General features: G+C 35.8%; 1 protein-coding gene across 1 annotated transcript in view; it reads left to right on the top strand.

The window, feature by feature from the left end:
• LOC149417085 (dynein beta chain, ciliary-like) overlaps window positions 1–16,435 on the top strand; it is a 119,233-nt gene that overhangs the window by 61,481 nt on the left and 41,317 nt on the right. The window contains exons 41-48 of the mRNA XM_089641377.1: window positions 150–374; window positions 1,254–1,361; window positions 2,112–2,342; window positions 2,908–3,056; window positions 7,660–7,875; window positions 8,791–9,028; window positions 14,207–14,399; window positions 15,250–15,427. Of these exons, the coding sequence (XP_089497503.1) occupies window positions 150–374; window positions 1,254–1,361; window positions 2,112–2,342; window positions 2,908–3,056; window positions 7,660–7,875; window positions 8,791–9,028; window positions 14,207–14,399; window positions 15,250–15,427 (1,538 nt within the window). The remainder of the gene's footprint in view (window positions 1–149; window positions 375–1,253; window positions 1,362–2,111; window positions 2,343–2,907; window positions 3,057–7,659; window positions 7,876–8,790; window positions 9,029–14,206; window positions 14,400–15,249; window positions 15,428–16,435) is intronic.

Raw genomic sequence — 16,435 nt, 5'->3', positions numbered from 1 at the left:
AAAAGTATTTAGCATAAAATGTATGACGTTTGGTTTAACTCATAGAATGTGTAACTCCCATTTTGTCATATTTTACAGGGTGCATAAAAAACTGTGTATTTTTCAAACTACAAGTATGAATTTTTAATTTTTTGATAAAATATTTCCAGCGAGGTGACAGGCTTCGCCCAGAAGATCAAGTCTTAATGCGTGCCCTGCGGGACTTCAACATTCCCAAGATAGTGACTGACGACGTGCCGGTTTTCATGGGGCTCATTGGGGACCTGTTCCCGGCACTGGATGTGCCCCGCAAGAGGGACTCCAGTTTCGAGAAGATGGTGCAGGCGGCCGCAGTTGATATGAAGCTGCAGCCGGAATCTGGGTTCATATTAAAGGTAAATCAATTCACAATCCAACTCTTGGCTGTCAAATTGTTGAAAAGATTCATTCCTTTGGCTCATAGAATAAAGAATAACACAAGAAATGCCTTGTGGGCTTGTTTCGTGATCCAAATTTGTGTTTCACCATGAATACGAAATTCAAATGGGATGACAATGTACAATTTCAGGCAAGTGTTCAAGAGACGAGAGACAGATCGCGTGCTAAATGGTCTAGAGCCAAAAGGTATTAAGTCAGTGGCACATTTGTTTCCATTTAAATTTATATGGAAGTCACTTCTAGTTTTCTTCTTTGTTCGCTAATATCTATCTATCTATATTTATTTTTATGTATGTAAAGAAGAATGTCTGTGGGGTTTGTTTTTTATACAAATCTACAGTTTTATTCCAATATTGATGAAACTTTGCACACTTTTCTCTCCCCTTAAAGCAGAATTTTGATATTTATTGATGAAATTTTGCACACTTAACCTTGAAAATTACTGTCATCATCTGATTTAAAAAAATCCTCGTGAGGCCCGGGCAACACCGGGGCCTCACACAGCTTTTTTCTAAGCTAGTAAAAAATAATTTCGTTGCAATCAAAGTTGGAATCGTAAATAAAGTTCAACTTTTTCCTATAGAAAAAATGTAACCAAGAATACGTAACCTATTTATTTATTCTTATTTAAACTGAAACCTATATAGCTCTCAAAATTTTCTGTTTCTCATAACCATATGATGCCTAGTACCTTTGTACCTAACAAGCAGGGGCGACACTATACACTACCGACATCTGTCAAATAAATCTATAACCTCTAAGATCTATCTACACCAGAGCCATCTATTTCTTGCAGCTCAAACTATCACACTTACACTTTAAACTTTTGGTTTCAGATAGTGCAATTGGTGGAGTTGTTTGCGGTTCGACATTCAGTGTTCATCATTGGGTTTGCTGGAACGGGAAAAACATGCGTATGGAAGTGTCTCCACAGAACTTATCAAGTAATAGTTTAACTATTGTTACTCTTGTTGCTCCATACCATATTTTTACGTGATACGTCTTGTCTGTAGTGTGTAGAACCAGGGAAATAAATCTCACCAGGCCCGGGAACGTTGTGAGGCATATTAGGGAAGGGGCTGTATAGGGAGGGATGAAATGAGAGAGAAAAAATTGATGTCGGTAAATCATACAGATGTTGTCATGCAGCCAACATCAACTGTGAATAAGTCAAGAAAAAATAATATACATTAGTACAAAGTTAGTGAAAGAAGTGAAGAAGAAACAAAAACAAAAATCTGTTACGCAGTGATCTCGTTAAAATATGCTAAAATGTTTTAATCAGTACAGAAATTTTTTTCAATAGAGGCATATTAAAAACATCAGCTAACATAGCATACGAGTTATCAATGTTTTGTAATCTATTTGTAACAGAATTGTAGCCTGAAACCGTAGATTAAGCAACCACGATTGTATTTACATTGTGATTTCACAATAGTATTAATGTATTGTAATAAATAAATTTATCGATTTTTAAGCTAATAAAAATACGGCCTAAAAAATCTACCATTTTCAAGTTAAACGAATAAAGTATAAAATTTACATCAAATCTTTAGGTACAGGACTTGCCAATGCATACTTTTTTTCGAGTATTCTGCAAAATAGCCAGTGAGACTATGGTATCCCCAATTGGGGTATGTTGTTTTTGTATTGTTAATTTATTCCTAATACGAACATTGTTATCCCTCTTCAAGATGGCAAAACTGAAGCCGTACTATAATGATCTGGACCCCAAAGCAGTGACCAACGACGAACTGTTTGGCATCATCAACCCTGCTACCCGGGAGTGGAAGGACGGTCTGTTCTCCGTCATCATGAGAGACATGGCCAACATGTCTGGGGACGGCGCCAAGTGGATCATTCTGGACGGGGATATTGATCCCATGTGGATTGAGAGTCTCAACACTTTGATGGATGATAATAAGGTAAGATATATCACTTATGCCGAACGCCGCCAAGTTGGAAAACCCGCAATACGATCTTGTGTATCGTGAATCCCCGCCGCAGTCAACTTGCGTTTTATTATTGTATTGTAATACTGTTCTGAGAGACAATTGTTTCATTTGCGTGCTGTGGCCACCCAAAGTGAGATATTGAGAAGCAAGCAGTGGATCAAGGTAGATCAAGTGGATAAGTCTGTGGCATTCCCCATTCCCCTTTCCTTACCTCTGTATTACTAGGCAATTCAATATTTATTGTTTTTATCGCATCCAGAATGAACGGAAATTACTGAAACAGAGCAATCAGTAACCATGATTGCTGTAATTTTCATCTCGGCATGCCAAAGGTTAAAGAGGGGAGAAAAAACATGCATATGAGGTAAGGAGTGTGTGCCAGGACCCAGGTTTGTATGGCGTTTACAGTATTACCTACCCCTGCATTGAGATGCAAAGTTATTTGCGAAAACTATTTCTATCATCATGATAAATTGCATAAAATGAGTGCAGTATCCCGCTACAAGAAATCGTAGTAACCATTATTTGTTTTTAGGTTCTAACCCTGGCTAGTAACGAGCGTATATCTCTGACGAAGTCAATGAGGCTGCTGTTTGAAATAAGCAACTTGAGAACGGCCACCCCGGCCACTGTCTCACGTGCCGGGATCCTCTACATCAACCCCCAGGACCTCGGATGGAACCCGTGAGTCGACCATTCTTATATTCTTTGAATAACTTATTCATAACATAAGCTTTGTGGGATGACTGTATGAATAAGGGACAATAAACAAGAAAAAACATTTGATTTAAAAATTAAAATCTTTGGTTACAGGAACTTCCAAGATTTTTCATCGATTGACAATAATACAGGGTTTTCCAATAAGAGGTGTTAGTTTGATATTCAATCATAAAAGATCAATGGTTTCGTTGCTTGTGTGGCACGTAGCGCCGTCTTGTTGAAAGTAAACGTTGTCCAGATCAATACCATCCAATTCCGGCCATAAAAAATCATTAATCATCTCTCGATGGCGCAATCCATTCACCGTAACTGTTGCTCCAGCCTCATTTTCGAAAAAGTAAGGTCCAATGACTCCGCCGAACCAAAAACCGAACCAAACAGTAACACGTTGAGGATAGAGAGGCTTTTCAACAATAACTCTTGGGTTTTCTGAGCCCCAGATGCGACAATTTTACTTGTTGACGAAGCCACCGAGGTGGAAATGGGCCTCATCACTCAAGATGATTTGCATTTGATTCACTCAAGTGAATTTTAATAATTTCAATGCGTTGTTGAAGCGTGTATCGTTCCATTTTTATTAATGACGTAGTTTCTACTTGTCATATGTCAAAAAATGGTTAGGCTCATAAAAGCCACAATGTCAGACTCAAGATGTCAGGTCAAAATAGACGGAGAATTGTCGGAAGAATTTACAGTATCACAGGGACTTAAACAGGGGGACAGTCTGGCTCCCACTCTCTTCAACATTGTGCTCGAACATGTAATACGAAAAACACTAATAGACACTGGCTCCAATATTTGTTTCAAGAGCAGTCAAGTTGTCGGATATGCGGATGACATCAACATTGTCGGAAGATCAATTTCAGCCATTAAGGAGGTCTTCGACCCTTTAGAAACAGTGGCGCAGGAAGTAGGACTGAGAGTTAATGTTGACAAAACAAAAATGATGGTACAGAGCAGGAACCCCTCACACAGAAGAAGAAGTAGTGCACTATTTAAAGACAACTACTCATACGAAGTGGTCGATCAATTCACCTACCTGGGCTCCAGCCTGACAGAGAACAATGAGGATCCAGCAGAAATCAGAAGGAGAATCACAGCAGCCAACAAAACATACTTCTCTTTGCTGCCAGTGTTTAAGTCACGTAGTGTCCACAGAAAAACCAAAATAACCATATATAAGACCATTGTAAGAACTGTATTGGCATATGGATGTGAGGCGCTGACACTGACGGTAAAGATGGCTGAAATGCTGGATACTTTTGAAAGAAAGGTGCTGAGAAGAATATGTGGACCCGTGAAAGAGGGCGAACAGTGGCGTATCCGGCACAATATAGAATTGTACGATATATATAAGGCCCCTAGCATCTCTGCACACATGAGACTCCTCAGGCTGAGATGGGCTGGGCATGTACAGAGAATGCCGGATACACGCGTCCCAAAAAGAATTCTGACTGGTCACCCAGGTGGAAAGAGAAAAGTGGGAAGACCCAGACTGAGGTGGGAAGATGAGGTAAGAGGGGATGCAGCACAGCTTCTCCAGGTGCCGCTGAGGACAGGAGGAGTTGGAGGCGACTGTTGCAGGAGGCCAAAGCTCGATATGGGCTGTAGCGCCATCGAAGAAGATATGTCAAAAAATGACAGCTTCAAAAGTAACATCTACCGAAATAGTGGGCTATTCAAAATAACACCTCTTATTGGAAAACCCTATAGATGATTTTATGTGAATAGTCGTGTTCTAATGATTAGTAGTTCTTGAACAGTAGACCTCGTTTTCCAAAAGAGTATGTTTCTAATTTTCTCTTATCAAAACCAAATTTCCTCTGTTATCATAAGATTTGTTAGTAGATACCCACTTAAATTCCTACCTATTTAATAAAAAAAAACATGTTGGTATATTATGTAACTTCGTTTAAATTTCAAATGAGGAATTGTTCAATTTTTCCAAAGAAAATGGGAGTATCATCTATCTCAGTGACAATTCTTTTTTCAACTTTTCAGTTTTTTTTAGAAAATGCAAATAAGTTAGTCCAAAAACACAACGATTTCACATTTGAAAAGAGAATCTTTACTGAATCATTAAAACGGCCTCCATCTTGAACCGAAAATGGAAAGTACAAACAAATTTACAGATAGACGAAATGCAAAACGGTCTAGTTAAAATAGGACTTCACTAAGCTCATATAATAGTTAAACTACTGTTTTTTTTTAATGTGAATACTGCACAAGAGTTCCAACTGCTCCCAACATTGGGGAATGTTGTGAGGCTGAAGTGGCGGAAGAGGCTGTGTGGAGGGAAGGAGATAGGAAGAGGAAGGTGGGAGAGTACCTGACTATTCAGATTTGGTCACTAATGCGAGTCTGGCTGTCAATGAAGTTTGCAAACCGAAATGCAAAACCATTTTTATTGCTGTCACATGTCTGAGATGTCAGAGTCTATGCTGTCGGTGATAGAGATAACCATCGGGAATGTGGAAATGAATGTTCCCCACAACAGCCGAGTTTTCAAACCATCCACGAATCAGTCCAAGGAAATGTGTAGCAGTGTATTTACCCTGTAGGAGCCGGCAATAATATTCAATCAATAAAAATATATTTTTGTTAAGGCCAACGTGAAGATAATACCATACTTGATAAAGTGACACATTGATTATTGTGTTTAACAAACCCAGTAGAAGGAATATCCAAAGGCAATATGAATGTATAAGGTTGACTTTGCAATTGAAGTGCTTCGTGACGTGTTCTTCAATTCTTCAACACTGCAATTTCAGAGTGTTAGAAAAACCATAGGGTAATTTGGAACAAGAGTAACAAATTATTAAAAGCAATAATTAGTCGCCCGAAATATCCATACAAATTTAAAATATCTCCCGAGTAAAAATAAATGCCGCCGACAGGAATTGAACCGATGTCCGGTTCAAGTGCTCTGGATCACTGAGCTACGTCGGCTTATTTCCAACACACCAAATAATTAAATATATACTAGACTTCAATCAACAATTACTGCTTATTTTATTTTTTCACCTGTAAACAACCAACTTTATTTTTGTAGGAAAGGCTTTGTTAGTGCTAAATTTACCACTAGATGGTGTCGAGTCATTATATCTACATTTGTTGGTGAAATATTTTGACTTCAAATATTATAATTTTTTTTATGATAAACTAATGTTTATAAGACAAGGCTTTTTATGCAAAGCAAAAAGGATAACAAATTATTGCTTATAATAATTTGTTATCCTTTGTGCTACGCATAAAAAACCTTGTCTTATAAACATTAGTTTATCATTAAAAAAAATAATTGGAACAAGAGGATGGCATAAGAATATGATAATAATGATTTATTGTCTTCTTTTCTTATTAACACATAGATATAATGATATCCTCACTGGGATCTCCCGTGCTGAGGATGTCATTTACATATTATAATTTAATTATAAGAAATTAATATTACAACAAAGTATAATGTAGTATATATATATTTTTTTTAAGTAATTTTAAAATAAGTAAGATAATGTTTTTTGGTATAGTTCAGTTGATTCTGTTTTAGTCTGTGTTTGATCTCAGTAAATTTTCTATTTCAGATCTCCCTATGTTAAGTATCCAGCTTTTTATTTGAGATTTAAATGTTAAAGTGTTGAGGTTTTTGAGTGTGAGTGGTATTTTATTATAGAGTTTAATACTATGATATAAAAAGCTTTTTTGCCCAAAAGTTGTATTAGTAGTTATTTGTTGGATATGTTTTTGACCATGAGATCTAGTGTTTCTATTGTACGTGTTTGTTGTTATTTCTTGGGTTTTGTACTTATGAATGTAAATGAGTATAGTTTTTTAATATATTGAAGGTATTCCCAGTTCTCATGGCATAATGTTTCACTAGTTGTAATGGCAGTTTCAGTTAATTTTGATAGTAATCGGGCATCTCACAAATCACGACACTCCTATTATATGAAATTGGCTATACGCTTGAAACTCCCTCCGGAACTAAGATCCATAACAAGTCCAACAGAATTACATACCCTTAAATTACATATACCATTCCTGAGAGTAGTATTCTTGTATTGCCTATAATAAATCCTAATCACACTTTTCTTATTGGATTTACATTATTCTATATCTGACTTATACGGAGGGACGAATCACATTTAAGGAAAAAGAATTCTGATCAAAGCAATGTACTGTTTTCCTTTCCTAAACACGCTCATTAAAGAACATAAATACATATTATTAAAATAAATTATATATTTGTACAGCGCCCTTGAGGTGATATTGCACAAAAAATGGCGCTATACAAATCATTTAAATATTATTATTATCTTTATAACATGCATGGTTTTCCCGTTCACTATGAAGATTTGCATCAGAATATTGCACAGCGATGTCACTCATTACAAGGTCGTTATTGCACTACAAACATTGTGACACTGATTGGTGTTGAACTTGCTATTTTGGTTATACGTTTTGTAGGTACGTCTCATGCCCAGGTTTTGGGTAGGTATACAAGGAAAGATAATCTCTAACACAGGGCTACGACTTCTATTTGTTATATCTATGTATTATAAATTTCCAGCTATGTGGCATCTTGGGTGGACTCGAGAGAGGAACCGGCTGAGAAGTCCGTCCTCTCCATCCTCTTCGACAAGTACATCCCGCAGCTGCTGGATTCCTGCAAGAAGTACAAGCGGATTACTCCGCTCACGGACATCCAACAGATTCAGCTGGTCACCTTCTTGCTGGAGTGCTTCCTTACCAAGCAGAACTTGCCAAATGACTCGCCCAAAGAATGGTTAGTTTTTAAAATCTGATTTTAAACATTTTTTTATGTATTACATACCTATATGTATAGTATTTCACAAAAATCTGAGCAATCAGTTGGATTTTAAGAAATATCTCATTTATCATATTTATTTGTTTACAATAAAATACTTAATACTTAACTTAACATTATAATACTTAATACATAATACTTAATATTATGATACTTAACTTAATATTATAATACTTAACTTATTATGATACTTCAATCCTCAGGCTTCAGCCCTATTCTGTCATACGGTCTGTGCACTTCCGCTTTGCAATAAAATTAAAATAAATGGAATATTTCTGAACGTATCCGAAAACTAAAACACTGTTTAATAAAGGTAATAAAATGCGCTCTCAAATTTTATTATAAGAAATAAACATATAATTTTTTTTTAAATTAAAATTTTTCCTGAAATCATTAAAAAATATAATGGTTCACTCTAACTAAAATTACTGATAACGAAAATATACTCAAAAACACATTCAAACATTATCGTTACCTCACTTTTTTATCGTTTCGTATAAAAATAATTAATAAAAACTCACAAAATCTCTTTTGTTTTTTCAAATTGCGGTCGCTACCTTTGGATTCATAAAGGTGCACATAAAAAGTTTTCTGTGGTTAATTTCTAGATTTGAATATAAAGCATAGTGTTTTCTCTTTCTAACACCGTTTTGATCATATTTCTCACCACAACAGTAAGGAAGTTACAGCGATTTCTGTGAGATCAAATGAATTGTTCCCAAAAGCCAACAAATTAGCCTGAAGTGTCAACATTAAAAGTAGGTATTTTAGGTATTTTTCTGGTAATTAATAATATTTCAAAAGAGTAGGAATGCCCATTAAAATTATGCAAATATGAAATACATACATACAAAAAAAAAAAAATGCTTTCAGGTATGAAATCTACTTTGTGTTTTCCTGCATCTGGGGCTTTGGGTCCTCTCTCTTCCAAGACCAGCTGATGGACTGGCGCTGCGAGTTCAGCAAGTGGTTCACTGGCGAGTTCAAGACCATTGTCTTTCCCTCACCGGAGAACATCTTCGACTGCTACATTGACCCCAAGACCAAGCGTTTTGTGCCTTGGGCCAACCGACTGGAAAAGTTCGAATTTGACCCTGACGTTCCGTTGCAGGTAATTTTAACCTATAAACCAAAAAATCTTTGTCCTGATGCGATAATAACTCGGGTGGTAAATTCTGGTATCATTGTATGACTTATTATAGTATCATTGTACAACTTATTCTGCTATTATTGTTCAACTTATTCTGGTATCATTATACACCTTATTTTGGTATTATTATACAGCTTATTATGGTATCATTGTACAACTTATTCTGGTATCATAGTACAAATTATTATGGTATTATTGTACAGCTTATTCTGGTATCATTATACAACTTATTCTGGTATAATTATACAGCTTATTCTGGTATCATTGTACAGTTTATTCTGGTATCATTGTACAATTTATTCTGGTATCATTGTCATCAAAAACTTACCAACCGTCACATAGAGCGCACGCAAAAATATTGCTCCACAAAAATTATCCGAATTTTAGCGTATAATTCAAAAAAAAAGCAAACAAGATATCAGTAAACGTTTACATGAAGATAAATTACAGTTAAATTCTACGGACTGTGAACTCTGGGTGATTTCATTAAGTGATTTCAAGTGATTCCAAGTAATCAATCTCTACAAAGTGACAGTGATTATTGTCGAAAAAATCCATCAGCTTATTTCATAAAATTTCTCTACCAAGAAATTTGATATTGCACCTATTTCACGATACGTCATAAGCGGCTAATAGCGCAGTGGCGTAAACAGTCACAAAAGCGGCAGTCTAGACAGGGGAGATATCTGAACCAAGTGAGTTCGAATCCTACTGTTTCAAAAAGTTTTTTTTTTTTTTTTTTCTGTTACTTTAATAATAAATTAACTAAATAACCTAATCTACTTGAGAATAGATTACAGTGACTACTTAAATAATTGTAACTGAAGGCAATAGAACTAAATTTAACTTAATTAAAGTGACATCTATCGACCAAATCATAAGCACAAATTTAAAAATGTCGAAATCACGTAAAAACACCAGTGCATCTCCTACTCCTCATTCAGCCGAATTACTCGAAGACCTAACACATCGACTAATGTCGCACATAGACACAAAAATAGATGAATTAAAAAACGAACTTTTCAAAAAAATGAACCTTGAAGCAGCAGAAAGACAAAAAACCATAGACTTTCTTTGTAATAAATATGATGAATTAATAGAAAAAATTGACCAATCCATTCTCTCGGAAAAAACAATGATGACAGATATCGAAACATTAAAAAAAACATTAAACGAAAAAAGTATTCTACTAAAGAATCTGGAAATAAGGGCTGCCGAAAGCGACCATAGAATGCTGGCTGACTCGTTAGAAATATCCGGAGTACCTCTTAAAGCGGATGAATCTATATTTGAAATAGTAAGGTCAATAGCCGAAACAGCGGACATTCAGATCCTTCCGGAAGACATTCTACAGGCCGTCAGACTACATCCAACTACTGCCAAGGCTCAACCAGGGGGACTGTCTGCAGCGTCAACGTCAACAAAACAAAGGGACCATCCGAAAATCAAAATTAGATTCAATAATCCTAAATTACGTGAGCTTTTGCTCTCTAAGAAAAGAGAAGTCAAATACAAAACATCCCCAGGACTAAACTCAAAAATCTACATCAGTGAAATCCTGTCACCATATCTAAAGGAACTACTATGGAAAACAAAACAACAAGCCATCACAAAGGGATATGCATTTGTATGGACCAAAGATGGAAAGGTTATGGCGCGGAAAGCCGAAAAAGATAAAATAATTTATATTAAACACTCCGATGATATAATAAAGATGATCTGAATTTACTATCCCAAAATCGTACACATCCATCCGATAATTTTAATCTTACCATGGCTAAACAATTAAAAATATTACACCAAAACATACGCAGTATCTCAAAAAATTTTGACAATTTCACTGTCGTACTTCAACAATTGGAGACAGAATTTGACGTGATAATTCTCACAGAATGTTGGCTAGATAAAATCTTCACACCAATACAATTACCTAATTATACGGTCACTTACTCCAAAAATATTAAAAATCAAAATGACGGTATTGTAATTTACTGCAAAAAACATCTACATTCAACTTTAACGGAAGTAGATATCACAGACGCAAACGGCTTTGAAATAATCATAAATAATGACATATGTATTTTAGCTATGTATCGATCACCTTCTATAAAAAACATATTTCCCTTTCTGAGGTCCCTAGACACTCAACTTATCAAAATGAAAAAACAAAAAAATATCTGCTTAATAGGAGATACGAATATAAACATTTTAGAAAATAAAAAACATCCACAAAGTGACGATTACTTAAACCTTTTGTTATTCCATGGACTCTTTAGCACCATAAATGAACCCACAAGAGTCAACTTTAAACAAAATAACCTATTACCCACACAAACTTGTATTGACCACATTATGTTAAAAACAAAAAGATCATACAAATCCTCAATCCATCACTCGACAATTACAGACCACTATACACTTATCCTGAAAATAAACACTACAAACAATTCACAAGAAATACACTCCAAAACCACAAAAACCCACAATACAACTGATATTTTAAAACTAAATGACATACTACTTAATAAAAAATGGGAAGAACTCGTAGAAAATAATAAAATTAATGAAGCATGGTCACTTTTTATAGAATGTATTCAAGACGAATTTAAAAAAAATACCATCACGTCCGAAAAAAGTTCTCCAACTAAACATAAACTTCTAAAACCGTGGATATCTAAAGGACTCATAACAAGTTTCAGTAAAAGAGACAAACTCCACAAACAATGCAAATCTAACCCATATGACATCTATCTCATAAATTTCTATAAACGATATCGAAACTTATGCACACGACTTGCACGTATATCGAAAGAAATATATTATAAAAATAAATTAGATAAATGCAACAAGGACCCCAAAAAAATTTGGCAAATCCTAAAAGAAATATCCCACACATCTTCAAAGAAAAGCGATTCCATAACCGAGATTAAAATAGATAACGAGATTATTAAGACATCAGAACAACCACTAAAAGTATGTAATTTTGTGAATAACTATTTCGCTAACGTCGGCAAGGTATTAGCAAACAGAATCACTACAAATGACGATATCCCAGAATTCTCAAACCACTATACACACACTAGTGTTTCTTCCTTTAAAATACCATACATTACCCAAATACAAACACTAAAACTTATAAACGAACTAAAAAACACAAACTCTCAGGGTAGCGACAAAATATCACCGATGACACTAAAAATAATAAAGTCAGCACTTCTTATCCCACTTACTATACTTATAAATCGGTCCATTAAAGAAGGAGTGTTCCCAACTATTTTGAAAACGGGCAAAGTAATTCCAATCCATAAAAAAGGAAACAAGGAAGAAATTAATAATTACAGACCAATCACAATTCTAAACACGCTTTCAAAAATTCTCGAGAAACATATCAAAAACCACCTTTTAATTTTTCTTAACAAAAACAACATACTATCACCAAATCAATTTGGATTCAGGGAAAATATGAGTACCTCACATGCCATAGCCTCAGTAACAGACTTCCTCAAAACAAATATAGATCAGAGTAAAAAATGCCTTGGAATATTCCTAGACCTGGCAAAAGCGTTTGACACAATTCACCACCAAAACCTGCTAAATAAACTTAAATATTTCGGAATCACGGGAACAGAACTCAAATTAATTGAAAGCTACATGGAAAATCGCACCCAATATACTTCAATAGAAAACACATGTAGTGACAAGGAACAAGTATCCTACGGAGTACCACAAGGCAGCATACTTGGCCCAATCCTATTTCTTATTTATATTAACGATCTATGTCACCTCCAAACAGACGGGGAAATTATAAGCTTTGCTGATGACACTGTGTTACTTTTTAAGGCCACTGACTGGAACACACTAATCACAAAAGCTGAAGTTGGCCTAAATATTACAAAAAAATGGCTTGACTCTAACTTATTAACTTTAAATATAGATAAGACTAAATTCATAACCTTTAGCATAAACTCGAGAGGCCAACCCGCCAAAAACATCTACCTTAAAATACATTCCTGTCACTCAGCGAGCACCCCGTGCAATTGTCCTGCAATCACACAAACCGAAAATATCAAATATCTTGGTATATACTTCGACCGATATTTAAAATGGGACAGACATATTGAATCGGTTAAAGGAAAGATAAACAAGTTGATTTACTTTTTCAAAAACGTGAGAAATATACTGAACATATTTGATATTAAGAATATATACCTCGCAATAGCACAATCTATAATGGAATACGGCATTATTGCCTGGGGCTATGCCAGTAAAAAATACATTAACACACTATATAAAGCTCAGAAAACCTTAATAAAAGTAATACTTAAAGTACCAATACTAACACCCACTTCAACCATATTTAAACAATTCCCAGTGTTGAAGATTCAAAAACTATATTCAAAACAAATACTTACTTTCCTTTACAAGAACCTAAACACATTTAAAACTTCACAAACTTCTCGCAATACCAGAACAAGACATGCACACCAACTACTAATACCAAAAACCAACACATCCTTTGGACAAAAACACTACAGATTCCAGGCTATAAAACTATTCAATTCACTTCCAACACAATATAAAACATCTAATCTTACAGAATACAAAAAACACATATGGAACTGGCTACAATCCTGTTAATATTTAATTTTTTATATTTCACTTTTTGGAATAACTATGGAAAAACTACTGTCATAACTATGGAAAAATCGATTTTATATTTTAATTTTTAAGGTTTCTCTGTGTAACCAACTCCACTGTATTATTTTAGAATTATATAACTTTACAATTGAAAAAGTCCTCCACAACACAGGTGAACTCCTAGCGTGGAGGACAATATACTATACCATTGTTTAACAAATATATTAAAGAATAAATAAAAAAAAAAAAAAAAAAAAAAAAAAAAAATTGTACAACTTATTCTGGTATCATTGTACAACTTATTCTGTCTGCAATTTATAGATCAACGCAACTCTTTTCAGCTAATTACGAGCAGCATTCACTTCCACGTCATACATTCTCATTCTTCTTTCTTCATGAATGCCTCATTTTACCACAGACTCTTGTCTTTTCTCGGGCGTCCTAAGAACTAAGGGCCTAAGAACCGATTTTGATTATATTTTCAACTTACCATTTTCCCAGCAATGCCTGGTGAGCACCTCGGAAACCACCAGCCTGCGCTTCTTCATGGACCTGCTGTTGGAGCGACGCCACCCCATCATGCTAGTGGGAGGTGTGGGCTGCGGCAAGAGCGTAGTAGTGGCCGACAAGCTGGCCAGCCTCCCCGACAATTACTCCATCACCAATGTGCCCTTCAACTTCTATACTTCCTCAGGTTTGCTATACTGTTATATTGCTGTGATATCTTCAGACTGTAAGAACCCCGGATACAGGAGCACTCTCCGGGATAGCAGTCACGGGTACTGTACTGAAGTACACTACTATCTTACTAATCTGTCACGGCAAGTGTCCAATTAGTGAAAGTGGCGAATTATAGTGCATACATACAAAATATGCTAAAAATTAAAATAGGTATTTCGTAAAAACAAACAACACCGCTATCAATCTTTCGTAAAATTTCCATTTTTGGTTTAATGTTAAATATATTTTTTTTTTCTCCTTTTAAACATTCAATAATATTATTAATAAGTTTACAAAAAATTACATTTAATTAAATTAAGATGTCACGTTAATGCTTGCGAGAAGACTCCATTTTGTGAACTTATTCAAACAACGAACAGAAACACATGTGACAGTTGCTGGAATACACAGAGGACTAACTGAAATATTCTGAAACAACAATAATCTTCTTCTTTCGTATAGCAGACCTCATTAATCCCGCCGGGGAATGCAGCGGGCATTCATTAACCTCATGTTCGGTGGTCTGTACCGCACCGCATTCACACATCGCTTACTCTTTAAGGCCCCATCTATGCACCATGTGGGCACAACGGCTGTGGGAAGACCTTATCCTATTTGTGGCGGATCAGAGTTTACGAGGCAGTGCAAGAGGTTCAAAAATCGATCGTAATAATTCATAAGTTGTAAAGGCAAAATTCATAAGTCACAAAACGTTAGCCATTTTAGCCCTCTTTACTCATGAGCCCAATTCCATCCCTAGAAAGTAGCTCCGTGATTATGGTGATCCTGTAAAATCTAAATTAGGTGTGTTCTGTGTCTCGTAGAAATGTTGCAGAAGGTCCTAGAGAAGCCGCTGGAGAAGAAGTCCGGCCGCAACTTCGGCCCGCCGGGGAACAAGACCATGGTGTACTTTGTGGACGACATGAACATGCCGGAGGTGGACCGCTACGGCTCCGTGCAGCCGCACACGCTCATCCGACAGTTCATGGACTACCGTCATTGGTAATACACACAATACTTCACATGATCCTATTCATTCTCTAATAACGGGGCAAGTTATGTATATCAGAGGTGATCGATAGCCCGCTAGTACACTTGCTAGCAGTCAGATGGATCCGTTGGAAACTCACTGTGAGTACTTTTTTTTGAAGACGCTGTGGGGATTGTCTTTTTACGTAATGAAAGGAGAGGAAGTTGTGAGAAGGAAAAAAAGTATGAGGGGTGGGTAGAATTCTGAGGTCAGTACTTTTATGAGTGAATGTATGAATCCATACGTCACACTGTGGTGCAAGGCGTTGGGTCGAGGGAGAGTCCGGTTGTAGAGTTTAAGGACCTCCCCAAACTGGCCTCTCCCGATCTGGCCCACCATGCAGCTGGTGGGCAGACGCATTCATCACCAAGACCTGAACAAATCTTGCCCCACGAATGTGGGCACCCCTGAAAAGTCACCAAAAGTAGCGAATCACTTGGGGGGACTTATCCAGTGAAAGGTTCATGGGGCAGCAGTCCTTATACCCACCTCCCAAATTGAATTAAACTACTGACTTACCCCCTTTTCTACATGAGTTATGCGAAACACTGAAACCGTTTTCCATGTTATAAAATACAGTTACGCTTAATTTAGTTATTTGTTACGTTTATTTTAGCCATTTGTACATTTAAGTTTACAAATGTCTAATTTATTATAACTTACATACATACATTACTACATTTTCTTTTGATTAATATGGCTCGTACAATCCATCTTGAATATATCAATTGGTAGTTTCTAGGTTTTTTTTTAACTATTTTGTGTATCGGTTCTGTACGTTTTTGGTAGCCTAATTTCATTGCACGTTCTTGTGTTATGTCTGTAAATGTCTTTGTTGTATATGATTTTCTTTGAAAAGTAATTTGGTAATAGGTAGTAGATTGTTTTATGCATAAATTAGATAACGTACGCATTGCTGGGGGTTATCCTTAGGAGATAGACATATACCATCGCTTACTTTTCTATAGGCCTTTTTAAGA

This window comes from Hesperophylax consimilis, chromosome 16 (assembly GCF_061612785.1).
Source record: "Hesperophylax consimilis isolate HC1 chromosome 16, BYU_Hcon_1.0, whole genome shotgun sequence".
NCBI lineage: Eukaryota > Metazoa > Arthropoda > Insecta > Trichoptera > Limnephilidae > Hesperophylax > Hesperophylax consimilis.
Note: the sequence above shows the minus strand (reverse complement) of the source record. Positions and strands in the feature narration are given on the sequence as shown.